Here is a 13,248-nt window from a genome sequence, read left to right as displayed (position 1 = left end):
CTCACCAAAATGCTGGAGAGGGTGCACCTCCACAGGCACATACCTCCACATGTGGTGGGAGTGTCCCAAAATCCAACTATTCTGGACAACAGCCATACAAGAAATATGTAAAATAACTAAGCAAGTAATAGACATCACCCCAGAATTGGCCTTACTAAACATCTTCCAAGACAACAATGCCCATTTACACCACAAAGAACTCATAACCCACCTGCTCTCAGCAGCCAGAAACACCATAACCAGACACTGGAGAGACCTGTCAGGAGTAAGCATGGACCAATGGTACCAAATAGTATGGGAAACAGCACTTCTAGAAAAATTAACTAATAAACTGAAACTGACACGGGGACAAACAGAAGAAGACGCCTTCACCCCGGTATGGCTCCCCTTTATCACATACACAGCCCAACAGGACAATGACAATAATCCACCAACAGCATACAAATCAATATGGCTAACCTGATCCAAAACACCCACCCACCTCACTCACACACGAAAACAAAGATCACCATAGCCAACCACAAATGAACAGCCACACCCTAGGCCAACCCCAACCTCTCTCACCACCAAAGGAACACAAGTGAACAACACAAGCAACGCTGACACCAAACTCTACATACATTAAACATAATAGAAACACCACCACCCGACCCCACCCCCATCCATCTTCCCTCTCTCCACCCCCCCTTTCTTTTTTCTTTTTCTTTTTTTTCCTTCTCCCCCTAATGCCTCAACAAATGAAATGGATTTGTAAAAATGTTACATGGAAAGAAAAAATACGAGGCACTACACTTCTGTAAAACAAGAAAATCCTTAATAAAAAAAAAAAAAGGTGGAAAAAAAAGAGATCTGAAGGCAGCCCTGTTTAGGGAAGTTTTTGATGTTTAATGCTGTATTATGTTTTAATATTCGTTTGGGAGCCGCCCAGAGTGGCTGGGAAGCCCAGCCAGATGGGTGGGGTACAAATAAATAATAATTAGGAGCAGGAATTCCTCAGTTGTGGTGCTACCATTAAAAAGTACAGTCCCTGCTACCTGCGAGTCTAGGGCAGGGGGGCTCAAACTACGGTCTGTGTGCCAGATCTGGCCCGCCAGGGTCCTGAACCAGGCCCGCCTGGCAATTGCATTCCCCCCCCCTTTCCTTTTCCCAAGGGGAGGCTCTAAGTGAACACTTGGAGAGCGCAAAAAGGGAAGCGGCGAAAAGGAGCAACAATTCTGTCCCCAGCATTGCAGAAGGTTCCTCGGCATTCCGAAAGGCTTTTAAACTGTTGTAATGAGGTTGTTCTCGGTGTGTTTTCCCCCCTGGGCTCCTTTGGCAGGAAGGGGCTAGCAGGGCTGGCCTCTCATGAGGCAAGGTGAGGTGACCTCCTCAGGTGGCAGGATCCACAGGGGCAGCAGATCCCGATGTAGATCTTTATTAGCCCCTCATGCAGATCTTCACGTGCCCCATCTTTGCTATGTTAAAAGCACTGTAATCATTAATAAATTTATTATACTAGCCAAAGGTCATGACAAATCCATGCAATCAGTTTAAAATAAACTTAAACAGCTGCAAATACAAACAGTGACCATATACTGTGAGATAACTGATAACAGGGATACCATCAGGGCTACTCTGAGTTTCAGTTTAGACCTCCGAACCCCCCTTACAATGTGCAGCCATTTAATCCCGTTCCTTCTTCCAAACCCATCCAGAGCCAAAAGGCCCCTTTGGGTGTCATGAAGGCATTGCTCTTACTCAACGCAGCCGCCGAGCCCTTTCCATCAGGGAGAACCGGCTTTCATGTACAAACAGGGACTTTAGACTAAAACGCCACTTTGGATCTGCATATAAAGGGCAAGTCATCATATAATAATAATAATAATTTATTATTTATACCCCGCCCATCTGGCTGAGTTTCCCCAGCCACTCTGGGCGGCTCCCAAGCAAGTGTTAAAAACAATACACAGCGTTAAATATTAAAAACTTCCCTGAACAGGGAAGAAATATTTTTAACAGAAATATTTTCCATCTGTTAACAGTCATTCCTAAGTTTATCCATCATCTTTTGCCACGAGGGTCTGGAGGCGACTTTAAGCAGCGCAGCAGAAGATGCAAAAGCCACACGACCAATAAAATGCAGCGCGGGGTTTGTCCCGGCGCGCGAGCCAAAGGGGTTTGGGAAGCGCTCGCCTGGCGGGCTGCCGGACATGTGCCAGGAAAGGGGGCCACGCGCGCGCGGAGAGGAGGCCCCGCCGCCGCCGCCGCCCCGCCCCGCCCCGCCCCGGCCTGCTTCCTGGTTCACGGGGTGCTGCTCGCTCGCTCGCTCGCTCTCCTTTCGCTTGCGATTCCGGGCTGGGCTCCGACGCCCGCCAGATCGCGCCCCGCCCCAAGCGCCGCGTCCGAAGTAGGAAATCCACCCCCAGCTTCTGGGATCGGCGGCGTCGCCTCCCTTCGAAGATCGAAAGTTGGGATTAAAAGCAGGTGGATTTAAAAACTCGAGGGCTCGAGGCAGGCGACTCTTTGGAGGCGGCGAGGAGCGAGCGAGCGAGCGAAGGGACCCCGGTGGCTTCGAGCAGGTTGGCCAGCCTTGGAGGCGCCGCGGGGCGGGGGGCGGCCGGGGGGGGGCGCTGCCGGGTCCGGGGCGGCGGCGGAGCGAGGCGAGGGGCCGAGGAGAGGCGCCCAGGTGCGCCCAGGTGGCTTCCTAGCGGGCGGGCGGGAGGAAAAGAGGCTGCGGGGGCGCCGGGGAGCCCGTCCGCGTCAAAAGGTGCCCGGGAAAAAGGCGCCTTCGAAACGAGGGGCGATCCTGCGCACGCTTCCGAGCACATGCTGGCTTCAGCGGGTCTTACTCCAAGGAAATAAGTTTGGGAGCTGCCAGTGCCAGGCTCGCTTGGGTCTCGTTCCAGATTTGCAATTCGCCGCCCTGCCTTTTTTAAAAAGGGCCACTGCTATGAACAAATAAACTACAGCTGACACGTGGACAGATCAAGAAGGGTGACTTTACTCCAGTTTAATTTCGTAACATATTGCCAGTATTCCAGAAAACGAGCAGCCCATCCCCACCAGCATTTGGCTCAATCTGGTTAGTCTAAATTTAAATTCAAGCAGAAAATATTTTCTTCTCTTTGAACACTCCCCCTCCCGTTTATCAATATGCCAACACTTTATATTATTTCATTGGTAAAGTAAAATAAAAACGACATTATTCACACTTAATCTAAGCACAATCACAAGAGCTCCTGATTAGGCATTTAGCTATGTGATGTTGAATGTTATCTGTTAACTGTTCTATCCTGTTCCCCCATTGTTTTTGTTTAAACCATTTCAGAAACCAAGAACTTAGACGCTGACCACTAATGATGAACCTTATGTTGTAGATATTGCTGCACATTTATTATGCTATTTTTGTGATTTACAAATCACATGAGAAGACTTGGTCTATTTATTTATTTATTTATTTGTATCATTTATTATTCCTATGATCTTTGTTTATAAAACCCAATAAAACATTATTCCTAAAAAGTTCACTGCTAATAGATTCAAATCCCAGCTCACAAACGTGCTTTGAAGGTGTGTCGTGGTGCATGTGCTTGCAGCGTATGTGCAAATTTATGTTGGGGAATTCCAGAAAACTTGTTAGCAGGATGTTGCACCTAGAAGCGCCACACACACACACACACACCCCCCCCCCACACACCCACACCCCCCCCCCGCGAGAGAGAGCGTGTGTTGCTCACACAGACTTAAACTATATCTCTGTGGCTTGTGCCTCTGTGGCCTAGGGAGCGTTCCATTCTCTTTCCTTTTACAAGAATTATATACTGTTGGTTTGTAACGTACAAAACTTCTCAGAGGTTTACACAAAATAAAACAAACTTTAGAATTGCCCATAAAAGGCTGTTAAAAGCAGGAATTTTAAAAATGTGCAGGAATTTTTAAAAAGTGTAATTCATCAGATGCATTCATGAACCAGGGGCCACCTAAATGGAGTATATATACAAAATCTATCTCATTTCTCCCCCTGAGTTCAGTTTTGATTTGTTTTTGTAGAAGGCAAGTCAACACAAGAGATACAGATACCATAGTGATAAGCTGAGCACAGAATTCAACCCGATGAATACAGGACCCAGTCTGTGTGGGTGTGACGCCTCCTGGTTAGGAACCACTACATTCACAGTAGTGTTGCTCCTGACAATGTTTCATAGCAATTAGGTTTATTACAGGAACAAATAATTGACCAAACTCCTAGAATAGTCAAGTTTAGTAATTAATACAATAATGCTCAATTCTAACAACAGTTCATTTTGGTGCACCATAATGGTAGCATAAAGCTCTCAATTCATGTATCCAAACTAGCAAGAAATATTTTAGCATAAAATGCCCATCTGGCATATTGCCTAATTACAGGTTTATCTCCTTTAAAACGGCTTTGTAAAGTTGCAGAAAGCACCAAAGAAAGTGTTAATCCCCACCACCTCACTTCCAAAGCATCAGGGCCCTAACCTGAATCTGAGATTAGGGTCTGTGTGCATGCCCACTGTGGCTGCTTTTTACAAACATTTAAAGCAGGGGTTGGGAACCTTAGGCCCAGGAACCAAATGCAGCCCTGCAGACCTCTCCTATCTGACTATTGCAACTCTCCCTAAGCCACATTCCTGCCCTGGCCCTGCTTTGCACCCCAAAGATTTTTACATGACCGGAACATGTCCTTGAAATCAGATTTTGCCTCTTACTTGTCTGGATAAAGAATAGAGAAAGGGGTGCAAATATGTGTAGAAACTGGCCAGCTGTACAAAGCTACCATTTATATTTGTTTCTCCACCCACTTTTGCCATTGTCCCGCCCACTACTGGCCTGTGGTCCTCTGAGAAGGGAAGCGAATGTGACCCTCCAACTGAACAAAATTTCCCACTCCTGATTCCGGAGATCTGATTATGAATCTTTATTGTTGTCTCATCGCTTTTATCTCAGGCTCCACTCCTCCGCATGCAATACCAGAATCATGGCAAGATAATGCATATGTGTTATGTATTATTATTACTTAACATCTTGGGCTGGAGGGTGGTTGAAGGACAGCCAGCCTATTTATGTCCTTCCCCATGTGCTAAGGATAGATCTCAACACCTTTCTCCCTAGAGAGGTCTGCCTGTACCTACTTTAATGTCCTTTTGGGGCCAAGTAAAGGCTTTGTTGTATCTTCTCAAACTTTTTAGACACAGTTTTAATCCTACTGTTTTTATACAGCTTATGATTTTGAGACTTTTGGTAAATTAAGGCATTTGTACTTGCATAATAGTAGTATTATCCTTGTAGTGAAGCACTATGGGAATCTGGTTGAAGAGTGGTATAAAAATCAGAAATCATGATCATAATCTTGCCCAACGAGGCATCCTGTCAAACTGTACTAAGGTCTAAGGGGCAGTGGAGACTGTAATAAAGGGGAAGTGTTTCAAATACGTTATTCACTTGGTTTCCTTGGGGAGGATTGCCTAACCAGCAAAATGTGTACAGCCTGCAGCTTTGGGGACAGTGGGTGTTGGTTGCTCAGAAGATGAGTAAGATCCGTGTCAAGTCGTGTGGTGTAATACAGTGGAAGCAGAATATCGGTGGGTATATTGTGCAAATGGTAAGATACAGCATATTGTGTTTGCCAAAATCATAAGGAAGTCCAGGAAAAGTCTGAGAAAATGCTGCCAGGATTGTGGTTTACTTCTTTCAAAGAAGCTTGGATTTTTAGGACAATAAATCCCACAGCTTAAGGCTGTACCTCACAACTCGCAGGGCTACTGTTCCCAGCACCCTTAATAAACAGCAGCTCCCAGGATTCTTTGGGGGAGAGAGCCATATGCTTCAAATGTGTGTTGAATGTGCTTCAATTGTACAGTGTGGATAGCCCCTAAGTGTTGGAAGATTGAAGGTAGACAGAATGAAGTAGCTCTTCACACTGTGCAGAGTTAAACTATGGAATGTGCTTGCACAGTATGTAGTAATAGCCTTACTGCCCATGAATGGGCCGTCAGTGGCTACTAGCCATGGTGGCTGCCTTCTTATTTCCACGGTTGGAGGCGGTATATGTCTGAATGCCATTTTCTGGGAATTGCAAGTGGAGAAAGCGCTGTTGCAGCGCTGAATCTGGCAGGGGGAATTAAAGAGGCACATGGCCCAGGTGATAAGTTTGGAGTGCAGCAGAATTACTGGTTTCAACATTCCCCCCTCCCCAAATGCGGAAAGGAGAGAGGAGGCAAAAGGTCTGGCCTTGGTCTGCACAGACCCTCCCTCCCCTCCCCTCCCCTCCCCTCCCCTGCTCACTGGAAATGCCCAGGGTAGTGTCCGCAGCTGCACCAAGATCAGGCACCTCCTTTGTCCTCCTACTCCCACCCAGGTCTTCAACTTTCTTCAAAGTCTGGTCTACCACAAGAGACGGGTCCAGAGAAGTCTTTGCCTCATTCTCTTGCTGGCTACCTCCTTCCTAGGACCCTCTGTGCCAGACAGGGCAGGCACAGTGTTAGGAATTCTGTCTGCTGTGTACATCCAAGGAGCAAGGGGAGAGAGAGAGAGAGAGAGAGAGAGAGAGAGTTGGTCTTGCATAATCTGCCTTGATTTCCTTCCTTTCCTGGTCTTGGGTTATCATTGCCAAAATCCTGCAATACAATATAATTTCCTGACTACTAAACTATAAAGTGATTTAATTTTTTTCCTTTAATTGAAGTTTTAATCTGACGAGTCAGTATAAAGAAAATGGACAATTCCTTAATTCATTTTCAAAGCCCCCTTTTCTTACTTTCACACACTATCCTATTTGAAGCTTTTTTCCCTTTTAATGTTAGTTTAAGGAAATGCCTAAGAAATAGTTAAGCAGGAAGAATGTTATAATGTTATTTGGCAGAATGTGTTTTAGTTTCTGTAATGAAAGAAAAAGTCGATGTTGGAAGGAATGTAGGGTACCAGTTGTTTAAAAGTTGCTTGGGATGTCACAATCATGGAGGAAAAGTTTTATTAAACTGAACTGAGAGAACGTAGAATTCAAACATGTTTTTCAGATGAATTTAACATTTCCTGTAAAGAACATGGGCTGGAATTTTGCTTTCAAAGTTCTGAATTCAGTGCAGAAAGAACACTTGGGCTACTTGATGGTTGGGTTCTTGGTTTATATATCATGCACTTTGCATGGTGTAATTGGTATTTTAATTGATTTAACTGTTTCTTTTAAAATAATATAGGAATTGTTTAATAAAATTATAAAGTTAATTAAACAGTTAAATATTTAGAACCAAATACAATCAAATCTCAGTTGTCGAACATAATCTGTTCTGGAAGCCTGTTCGGCTTCCAAGACGTTTGACAACTGAGGTGCGGCTTCTGATTGGTTGCAAGAGCTTCCTGCACTCAAGCAGAAGCCGTGTCGGACGTTCAGCTTTCAATAAACATTCAAAAACTGGAGCATTTACTTCCGGGTTTTCGGTGTTCGGGAGCTGAAACGTTTCCAAACGGAGGCATTTGGGAACCGAGGTTTGACTGTAGTCAATTCAACAATTTTTAAAAATACCCAAACATCCTGGGCTTAGCTTCTGTGTATAGCAGCACTGCAGTAAAGCTACCATGAAACAGGAGGATCATGGCGTGGTGTGGATATGATCCACCTGCTTCATGGTTGATTTATTGCATGGCTGTACACACAGGAGACAGTTGCAGTTGCCTGTGAAGTGGTACCAGTGGGGCACCTTTGCTCTCCCAGCTGCCCAACGCAGTGTTTGCTGGCTCTGACTGGAAGGGGCGAGAGGCAGGGATCTTGGCCCGGTGTGGCCTGTGATGGCAGGGCCAAACTGCTCTTTCTGCTGCTACACACCACACCAGGTCAAACACGTCTCTTCCCGCCCCACCTCCACTTGGTAAATGCCTGCAGCTCACAGTGTTGGGAGACATGGGAGCAACGGTGCGCCACCCATGCTGCCTGCATCACTGGGTGCTGCTGATAGGAGCCAAGCCTAGCATTTCTAGGTTGAAATTGAAAATCAGTTATGATTAGCAATTATGGTCAAAGGAAATGCAAAATCAAAACATGTTGGGATTTGTGACTAGAGGATGTGGAGAATGTGGCATCTGATAGCAGCAGGAGGGTGTTCTAAAACCAAGGTGATCAGAGAGCCTGTGGTCCTTTAATAGAGGCTCAGTGCCTGCAGTAGGTTGCATTTGGTCAGAAGGTGTTTGGGGATCTCTGGCAGGGCAGCAACATGTAGTGGAAATGGAGTGAATCTACTGGAGAGAAAGAGAGAGAGGAAGAGGAAGCATGTGCTGCTGTTCTTGGGTCAAAGTCGGTTGATATTTGTGTGTCAGTTTACTGTATAGACTTGAGGCTGGAGATGGACAATAGTTTTTCAGAGAGCTGAAAGTGGTTTGAAAGAACAACATTACAGATGGACTACCTCCCCCCCCCCATTCAGTGAACATGGGAGGGGGAAGTTGGAATATCCCTGCTAGCCACACCCCCTGACAGCCAATCCGGTTTCCTGCTTGTGTAGAAGGAGTCTAGTGTGTGTATTTCTACATGGTTTGGCCCCCTTCGACATAAATGCCACTATACAGTGCCAAGGGGGTGTAGCCGGGTGAGCTCCCTTTGCTCAGTCCCAGTTTCTGCCAACCTAGTTCAAAAGCACACCAGTGCGAGTAGATAAATAGGTACCGCTGTGGTGGGAAGGTAAACGGTGTTTCCATGCGCTCTGGTTTCCGTCACGGTGTTCCATGCGCCAGAAGCAGTTTAGTCCTGCTGGCCACATGACCCGGAAAGCTGTCTGTGGACAACCGCCGGCTTTCTTGGCCAGAAAGCGAGATGAGCGCGGTAACCCCAGAGTCGCCTTTGACTGGACTTAACCGTCCAGGGGTCTTTTGCCTTTATCTTCACATTGATGCTGAGGGTTTGGCTATGCAGCACTGTTCTTGTCTAGCTTTGTGTGTTCACAGAACAGATATTTCATAGATCCCACGTTTGCTTTTGAGCATACAGGGTTCTGTGGCCTTTTTAAACAATAACAAAACCTGCAAAATCTGTTTACCTGAAGCGGGATGAATTTACAGATCCTGGGCAGGGATCCCTTTCTCAAACCGCTGAATGAGTTCTGAAGAATAACAGAAGCAGTGACACAGCCATCTTGCACTTCAAATAAATTGAAAGAAGGATGTTTGAGTCAGGATGAACTCGCTGTGACGTACTCAGTGAAATATGCTCCTGAATAGACAGTGCTGTCAGGTTTCCTTGCGATATGTCTTGCCTGTTTCCTTCATGCCAAATTACGGTAAAAGACTTCTGTAGTGAAGCAAAGCATCATTGTGCATTTAGAGCAGAGGGGAGAAATCTCAGGGCCTGGGAGTTGCCCTCTAGACCTCTCTGCCTCACCCTTTGAACTTTCTCTAGGTCACACTCCCTTTTCCAGGCCACAGCCCAGACGGGTCCGGCTCTGTTCCTTTCTTGAGAACTTTTGCCCGGCTGGAACATTTTCTTGAGCTCTGGTAACACTTCTTGCTTAGCTGGATGGGGGACAGAGAGATGCGTGTGGAAAACGTTGCCTTTTGTATGGCTGGGCTGTACCCTCCGGTACAAAGGTAAGAGTCACACACCTTATATTGCTGATAGGATGAAAGGTTGCAGGTGGTATAAACTTTCTTCCTCCCCAAGAAGGAAACTTTGGCAGGAAGTTGTAACAGCTTTCCGTGGGTGTGATTGCAGAGATTTTAAATCTTACCCCCACCACATATTATGTAACATGCATCGGATTGTAAATTCCAGGACTTTAGATGTGAGCCACTTGTACTGCATGACCTTTGTGTGAATACTGAAAAATTCTATTAGTTTACCCAGATAGGCACAGCTGGCCTACACAATTTTTCTGCCTGAGGTCCCATCTGGACTATATATTTAAAGCAGTATCACACAACCTTATACAGTGGTGCCTCGCAAGACGAAATTAATCCGTTCCGCGAGTCTCTTCGTCTTGCGGTTTTTTCGTCTTGCAAAGCACGGCTATTAGCAGCTTAGCGGCTATTAGCGGCTTAGCGGCTATTAACGGCTTAGCGGCTTTAAGAAAAAGGAAACAAACTCGCAAGAACTCGCAAGATGTTTCGTCTTGCGAAGCAAGCCCATAGGGAAATTCGTCTTGTGGAACGACTCAAAAAACGGAAAACTCTTTCGTCTTGCGCATTTTTCGTCTTGCGAGGCATTTGTCTTGCGAGGTACCACTGTACAGTCATGGCTTTCCCCAAAGAATTCTGGGAAGTGTAGTTTGTTAAGGGTGCTGAGAATTGTGAGGAGACCCCTGTTCCCCTCACAACTACAATTCCCAGAGTTCCCTGGGAAGAGGGACTGACTGTTAAACTAAGAATTGTAACTCTGAGGGGTAAGGGGTCTCCTAACAAGGTGAAACAGCAAATGTTGCCTCTCCTCATTCTCCCGTTCTCCAAGTTGAGAAGCATGGCCATAGTACCAAGGGCGACCATGTCATTTTTGAACCCGTGGCAGAAAATACCCCCCCCCAATTTTTTTTTATAAGATATTTATTAGGATTTTTTAAAATATTACAATAAAAAATGAAAAAGAAGAAAAAATACAAAATAAAAATGATTAAAAACACTCAGATTTTCCATTGCTTATTTTTCTTTAGCTTGTTTCCCGGACCTCCTCATACCTCCCTTTTTTGTATTCCAGTTCAGTTTGTTGGTTCAGCAAATCCTTACCCTCTTTATTTATCCTAATCTTTGGTCTTAAAATTTCTCTCCCCCTCTAAGAATTTACTGATCTCATTAATCAGCTACCTGGGGATTTTATGGCACCATTGAAGTTTTACCATCAAATGTTTGTTTGTTTTAAACCCATTTGATAGATAGCTCTGGAAGTCTCAAAAATTCAGCGGCCAATGGAGTTTGGCTTTGTCTCGTCACTTTTTGATCAATTAGTGTTTTGCTTTGCCATGGCAGGTATTGTAATTACATTTTCAAGGGAAAAGGAAGGGCTGGTTTGCTTCATAACTATATTTTCATCAGAAACATTTCACCAACATAATTCCCTCCAGATATTTTGAACTACAGCTCCCATATTTTCTGACCGTTGTCCATGCTGGCTGAGGATGATGGGAGTTGCAGTCCTGAATATCTGGAGCAGACCATGTTGACATGCCTTGCAGGTCATGGCAGGCGCTTCTCAGGCATGGTAATAGGGAGGTAAGTCTGCTTTCTTTCCTGTTTTACTTCTTCAGTTACTTTAGTACTATAACCTGCCATCCAGAATTAGGCCTAGTCAAATGAGGGAGTAGAGTTCTTGCTTTTGCTAATGTTGTTCTCATTCTATAATTTTAAAAGTTATATGCTGCCCCAATATTGTAATATTCTCAGGTTATGTGGTGCTAGAATGGACTGCATCTGTGGGATGAGATTTTTTAGTGTTCCCCTCAATAGTGAACAAGGCTCCTGTTTTTGTCCCTGTTGTGCAATCTTACAATGGGTTGTATTTATGTGAAGGATCATCAAAAATGGGTGCCCCTTCCTGTAGTTTGAAATAGTCCAGTCCAGGGGCAAAACTAGGCTTTACTGCATTTACACGAATCTGATGTGCCATTGAATCTAATGGGCACCCTAATTTTCACGACATATTTGACAAAAAAAGGTGCACATTACATTTGAGTAAATACAGTATTTCACCCACGTCAAAGACCCAGTTTGGCACCCCCACATGCATTTTGTACACACACAGTCTAGGAGCTTCAATGGTACCCCTCTGCAGGCTTCACCCGGGGTAAAAAGCCCAGCTAGCCTGCCCCCCCCCCAACTGTGGCTTTGGTCCAGTTCACGTTACCCCTTCAGGATTCTTACCACCTGATTCTGCTCCATGTGTAGACTTCAGTTAGAAAGCCTTCTGAGGCTGACAATATTTTCCTCAAGTTAAACAGGTGGGTAAATATTCAGGTGTGTGGTTACTTGCAGTTGAGTTAAATTTGCCTGTTTTATGTCGTAGAGAATCATTAATAAACTGGAACAGATTGGTTGCTCTCCAGTCCTTCCCCAGCTATCAGTCTTGTGCCATAAATCATTAATGTAGCTGTGTGTGCTTAGCAAAGCTGGTCAATATTTGTGTGTGTTCGTACCATTCATTTTCGTGAATAAAGCAATATTATTTCTGCCTTGTGGCGTGCTCAGTTTGCACATTGAATAGGAGCAGAATCACCTGTTTTCCCCTACACAGAAGTTACATCACTCCCTATAATAGCAGACTCAGAGGGTGAGTGCCAACCTGAATGGAGCCAAGATGTGGCCACTGAGAAACAAGAGGGAGGTAGCTGTTTCTTAGGGGAATCCTAAGGTTTATAGATGTACCCTCCAGAAAAAAAGCCTTTACAAAAACCTAAGGAGGCAACCCACCCAAAAAAGCGACTCACTGAGGATTGAGCATTCTGAGTAACTATGGAGAGCTGATGTCAGATAGGAAATCCCGAAACGGAGGTGGAGGGAAGAGGAATGCCCTGTTTGTGCTCTTTACAGTTTATAGCAGGGGTTGCTGGAGTGCAGCTTCCAACATCATATCTGGCCACCAGTCACGTTGGCTGGGGCTGATGGAAATCCAATGACACATGGAGGGCCACATTCTCCCCGCCATGGCTTAAAGTATCCTGGACACTTCTATTGGGAAGTGAAGAAACGCTGCAACCTTTCACTTGTGTGTCCCAATCATTTTGCCACATTAATAAATATTGAGAGCTAGCCCTTCCTTTTAAATAGCTTGGTCTGCATACCACCTCCTTTGCAGGCAGCCCCGATTATGGTTTTGAAGCTAAACAGATCTAGCCTTGTAAACTGCTTGGATGAGAAATGTCTTGTATGCAATCCACTCAGAACAGTATAAAGAAAGGCTGGAGATGTACACCTTAACCTTGCTCTAATACAATATATGTGATTCATATGATGCCGGTAAATCCTGGTTTGGGGAAGCGTGCTCCATTCTCTGGATGACCTTGGATAAGGCAGTCCCGAGTCTGTAGGGTGCAAAGAAGCTTGCTGTCATTGTTTACCAAAATGTCCTTTCTTGAATAAGATTATAACTTTCAGCTGCTGTCTTCCCCATTTGCTCAGTTAGTTAACGTACAATGTGAACATTAACTCACTGGACAATGTGCTTTTCTCCCTCCCTTTGTGGAGGATAAGGCTGTTGGTAGGTACTGGGAGGCAGTGTGCCTTTGACAATCCCAAATGGGGAGAGTTCTGTTGTGCTCAGGTTTTGCTTGGGGGCTT

The 13,248-nt window shown here is 45.2% G+C and overlaps 1 protein-coding gene across 2 annotated transcripts in view; it reads left to right on the top strand.

Annotated features, from left to right (window-relative positions):
* The first annotated feature begins 2,355 nt into the window (after window positions 1-2,355).
* The window catches only part of STAT6 (signal transducer and activator of transcription 6), a 55,344-nt gene continuing 44,451 nt past the window's right edge, over window positions 2,356-13,248 (top strand). Inside the window, exon 1 of one of the 2 annotated variants that reach the window (XM_080995544.1) lies at window positions 2,356-2,558. Coding sequence is in view for 1 of the 2 variants with exons in the window: in XM_080995543.1 (XP_080851669.1) it covers window positions 11,140-11,187 (48 nt within the window). In the remaining variant the exon portion in view is untranslated. Of the gene's footprint in view, window positions 2,559-11,124; window positions 11,188-13,248 lie in introns of those variants that run through there. The other variant, XM_080995543.1, reaches the window with a different exon arrangement.

Source organism: Podarcis pityusensis (genome assembly GCF_964106645.2).
Source record: "Podarcis pityusensis genome assembly, chromosome: 2".
Lineage (NCBI taxonomy): Eukaryota > Metazoa > Chordata > Lepidosauria > Squamata > Lacertidae > Podarcis > Podarcis pityusensis.
Note: the sequence above shows the minus strand (reverse complement) of the source record. Positions and strands in the feature narration are given on the sequence as shown.